Raw genomic sequence first — 5,339 nt, forward strand, 5'->3', positions numbered from 1 at the left:
ACTGTTGTACAGTCTCATTGGTTGTGTGTCCAACAGTGTTCCATACAGTGTGATGTTTTACAAACGTCATCACACTGTATGGAACACTGTTGTACAGTCCCATTGGTTGTGTGTCCAACAGTGTTCCATACAGTGTGATGTTTTACAAGCTACATCACACTGTACGGAACACTGTTGGACACACAACCAATGGCACTGTACAACAGTGTTCCGTACAGTGTGATGTAGCTTGTAAAACATCACACTGTACGGAACACTGTTGTACAGTGCCATTGGTTGTGTGTCCAACAGTGTTCCATACAGTGTGATGTTTTACAAGCTACATCACACTGTATGGAACACTGTTGTACAGTCCCATTGGTTGTGTGTCCAACAGTGTTCCATACAGTGTGATGTTTTACAAGCTACATCACACTGTACGGAACACTGTTGTACAGTCTCATTGGTTGTGTGTCCAACAGTGTTCCATACAGTGTGATGTTTTACAAGCTACATCACACTGTACGGAACACTGTTGTACAGTTCCATTGGTTGTGTGTCCAACAGTGTTCCATACAGTGTGATGTTTTACAAACGTCATCACACTGTATGGAACACTGTTGTACAGTCCCATTGGTTGTGTGTCCAACAGTGTTCCATACAGTGTGATGTTTTACAAGCTACATCACACTGTACGGAACACTGTTGTACAGTCCCATTGGTTGTGTGTCCAACAGTGTTCCATACAGTGTGATGTTTTACAAGCTACATCACACTGTACGGAACACTGTTGTACAGTCTCATTGGTTGTGTGTCCAACAGTGTTCCATACAGTGTGATGTTTTACAAGCTACATCACACTGTACGGAACACTGTTGTACAGTTCCATTGGTTGTGTGTCCAACAGTGTTCCATACAGTGTGATGTTTTACAAGCTACATCACACTGTACGGAACACTGTTGTACAGTCCCATTGGTTGTGTGTCCAACAGTGTTCCATACAGTGTGATGTTTTACAAGCTACATCACACTGTACGGAACACTGTTGTACAGTCTCATTGGTTGTGTGTCCAACAGTGTTCCATACAGTGTGATGTTTTACAAACGTCATCACACTGTACGGAACACTGTTGTACAGTCTCATTGGTTGTGTGTCCAACAGTGTTCTATACAGTGTGATGTTTTACAAGCTACATCACACTGTACGGAACACTGTTGTACAGTTCCATTGGTTGTGTGTCCAACAGTGTTCCATACAGTGTGATGTTTTACAAGCTACATCACACTGTACGGAACACTGTTGTACAGTTCCATTGGTTGTGTGTCCAACAGTGTTCCATACAGTGTGATGTTTTACAAGCTACATCACACTGTACGGAACACTGTTGTACAGTTCCATTGGTTGTGTGTCCAACAGTGTTCCATACAGTGTGATGTTTTACAAGCTACATCACACTGTACGGAACACTGTTGTACAGTTCCATTGGTTGTGTGTCCAACAGTGTTCTATACAGTGTGATGTTTTACAAGCTACATCACACTGTACGGAACACTGTTGTACAGTTCCATTGGTTGTGTGTCCAACAGTGTTCCATACAGTGTGATGTTTTACAAGCTACATCACACTGTACGGAACACTGTTGTACAGTTCCATTGGTTGTGTGTCCAACAGTGCTCCATACAGTGTGATGTTTTACAAGCTAAGCAAGCAAAGCAAAAAAATAAAAGTTACTTTTTAAAAATCAAAATCTCTCTCTCTCTCTCTCTCTCGCGCTATCTCTGTCTTTCTCTCTGTCTGTCTGTCTGTCTGTCTCTCTCTCAGATTGACACCAAGGAGAGCGATACTGACGGTGTAGAAAATGGTCGACCGGCTCGTCCGTCCTCCTCTCCCTCAAACAAATCTCAGGTAGCAGCTCAAATTCCAACAAACTGTTTTGTGTTTAGTGGAGCAGCTAACAGAAACATGATTACATCAAAGTACAGTAATAACATGGTAATTATCATCTTTAATATATCAAAATACAGTAATAACATGGTAATTATCATCTTCAATGTATCATAATACAGTGATGACATGGTAATTATCATCTTTAACGTATTAAAATACAGTAATAACATGGTAATTAGCATCAGTAATAACATGATAATGATCATCATATCTTCAACGTATCAAAATACAGTAATGATATGGTAATTATCTTTAACGTATCAAAATGCAGTAATAACATGGTAATTATCATCTACAACGTATCAAAATACAGTAAAAACATGGTAATTATCTTATCTTCAGCGTATCAAAATACAGTGATGACATGGTAATTATCATCAGTTATAACATGATAATGATCATCGTATCTTCAACGTATCAAAATACAGTAATGACATGGTAATTATCTTATCTCTAATGCATCAAAACACAGTAATAACATGGCAATTATCATATATCTAACGTATCAAAATACAGTAATAGTATGATAATTATCATCTTATCTTTGGTTGGAGACCAGAGTAGTGCACAGTGTGAAGGAAATAGAAGAAGAACAAGTTTATGTGGATGGTGTGGTTGGAGACGAGTAGTGCACAATGTGAAGGAAATAGAAGAAGAACAGGTTTATCTGGATGGTGTGGTTGGAGACCAGGGTAGTGCACAGTGTGGAGGAAATAGAAGAAGAACAGGTTTATCTGGATGGTGTGGTTGGAGACCAGGGTAGTGCACAGTGTGGAGGAAATAGAAGAAGAACAAGTTTATCTGGATGGTGTGGTTGGAGACCAGGGTAGTGCACAGTGTGAAGGAAATAGAAGAAGAACAGGTTTATCTGGCTGGTGTGATTGGAGACCAGGGTAGTGCACAGTGTGAAGGAAATAGAAGAAGAACAGGTTTATCTGGATGGTGTGGTTAGAGACCAGGGTAGTGCACAGTGTGAAGGAAATAGAAGAAGAACAAGTTTATCTGGATGGTGTGGTTGGAGACCAGGGTAGTGCACAGTGTGGAGGAAATAGAAGAAGAACAGGTTTATCTGGATGGTGTGGTTGGAGACCAGGGTAGTGCACAGTGTGAAGGAAATAGAAGAAGAACAGGTTTATCTGGATGGTGTGATTGGAGACCAGGGTAGTGCACAATGTGAAGGAAATAGAAGAAGAACAGGTTTATCTGGATGGTGTGGTTGGAGACCAGGGTAGTGCACAGTGTGGAGGAAATAGAAGAAGAACAGGTTTATCTGGATGGTGTGGTTGGAGACCAGGGTAGTGCACAGTGTGAAGGAAATAGAAGAAGAACAGGTTTATCTGGATGGTGGGGTTGGAGACCAGGGTAGTGCACAGTGTGGAGGAAGTAGAAGAAGAATAGGTTTATCTGGATGGTGTGGTTGGAGACCAGGGTAGTGCACAGTGTGAAGGAAATAGAATAAGAACAAGTTTATCTGGCTGGTGTGATTGGAGACCAGGGTAGTGCACAGTGTGAAGGAAATAGAAGAAGAACAGGTTTATCTGGATGGTGTGGTTAGAGACCAGGGTAGTGCACAGTATGAAGGAAATAGAAGAAGAACAAGTTTATCTGGATGGTGTGGTTGGAGACCAGGGTAGTGCACAGTGTGAAGGAAATAGAAGAAGAACAGGTTTATCTGGATGGTGTGGTTGGAGACCAGGGTAGTGCACAGTGTGAAGGAAATAGAAGAAGAACAGGTTTATCTGGATGGTGTGATTGGAGACCAGGGTAGTGCACAGTGTGGAGGAAATAGAAGAACAAGTTTATCTGGATGGTGTGGTTGGAGACCAGGGTAGTGCACAGTGTGGAGGAAATAGAAGAAGAACAGGTTTATCTGGATGGTGTGGTTGGAGACCAGGGTAGTGCACAGTGTGGAGGAAGTAGAAGAAGAACAGGTTTATCTGGATGGTGTGGTTGGAGACCAGGGTAGTGCACATTGTGAAGGAAATAGAAGAAGAACAGGTTTATCTGGATGGTGTGGTTGGAGACCAGGGTAGTGCACAGTGTGGAGGAAATAGAAGAACAAGTTTATCAGGATGGTGTGGTTGGAGACCAGGGTAGTGCACAGTGTGGAGGAAATAGAAGAAGAACAAGTTTATCTGGATGGTGTGGTTGGAGACCAGGGTAGTGCACAGTGTGGAGGAAGTAGAAGAAGAACAGGTTTATCTGGATGGTGTTGTTGGAGACCAGGGTAGTGCATAGTGTGGAGGAAGTAGAAGAAGAACAAGTTTATCTGGATGGTGTGGTTGGAGACCAGGGTAGTGCACAGTGTGGAGGAAGTAGAAGAAGAACAAGTTTATCTGGATGGTGTGGTTGGAGACCAGGGGTAGTGCACAGTGTGGAGGAAGTAGGGGAAGAACAGGTTTATCTGGATGGTGTGGTTGGAGACCAGGGTAGTGCACAGTGTGGAGGAAGTAGAAGAAGAACAAGTTTATCTGGATGGTGTGGTTGGAGACCAGGGGTAGTGCACAGTGTGGAGGAAGTAGGGGAAGAACAGGTTTATCTGGATGGTGTTGGTTATTCCCACAACACAGTGTTTGTGCTTTTAGAAATTATGGTTTCTGTGTTGTCTTGCACATCTTACAACAGTGCTCAGGTTTAACATGCAAGGTGGTGTGCAGCCAGAAGGTGGTGTGTTGTGTTCACTTGTGTGTTTGTGTGTCCTGGCAGCAGCAGCAGATGTACATCGCTCAGGTTCTCCAGGATCCAAACTCCGACGAGCCCGGCGCCGGCAGCGGCGAGGAAGACCGTGGCTCCTCCCAGGATGAAGAGATGCTGAACGGAGGAAATGGAATCAATGAAGCTGACTTCCAATCAGGAGAGGACAGCCTGATTGCTAACGAGGTCCATCAGTAACCATAGCAACAGAGGACAGGGATAGGGTTCTGGAAGAAGAGGAGGAGGAGCAGCAAGATGAAGCTCACTTTGATGCTGGGAGGAGTCACTGATACCTGCTGTGGTCCACCAATTCACAACAGTTGCAAACACGTATACATACATACACACAAACACACACACACACACACACACACACACACACACACACACACACATAAACACACAATGAGTTAGTTGCACACACAAATACATACATACACACATGCAGAGGAAAAATGCACACAAACATGTATAGACACACACACACACACACACACACACACACACACATACACATAGTATACATACATACATTCAGACAGGCAAAATAACCTATACAGTATATACACACACACAATTTCACACAAATGCGTACATACATACTTACAGACTCTAGCTCACCCACTCAATAAACACACACACACGCACGCACGCACGCACACACACACACACAAAAGGAGGCGGGCTGTGTCCCAGGCCTACCAGACTCCTGACTCCG

The 5,339-nt window shown here is 43.2% G+C and overlaps 1 protein-coding gene across 1 annotated transcript in view; it reads left to right on the plus strand.

The window, feature by feature from the left end:
* Positions 1 to 5,094, plus strand: part of LOC130112684 (CSC1-like protein 2) — a 157,437-nt gene extending 152,343 nt beyond the window's left edge. Inside the window, exons 23-24 of the mRNA XM_056280146.1 lie at positions 1,802 to 1,885; positions 4,640 to 5,094. Of these exons, the coding sequence (XP_056136121.1) occupies positions 1,802 to 1,885; positions 4,640 to 4,819 (264 nt within the window). The 3' untranslated portion in view covers positions 4,820 to 5,094. The remainder of the gene's footprint in view (positions 1 to 1,801; positions 1,886 to 4,639) is intronic.
* Positions 5,095 to 5,339: the final 245 nt, after the last annotated feature.

This window comes from Lampris incognitus, chromosome 5, assembly GCF_029633865.1.
Source record: "Lampris incognitus isolate fLamInc1 chromosome 5, fLamInc1.hap2, whole genome shotgun sequence".
Classification (NCBI taxonomy): domain Eukaryota; kingdom Metazoa; phylum Chordata; class Actinopteri; order Lampriformes; family Lampridae; genus Lampris; species Lampris incognitus.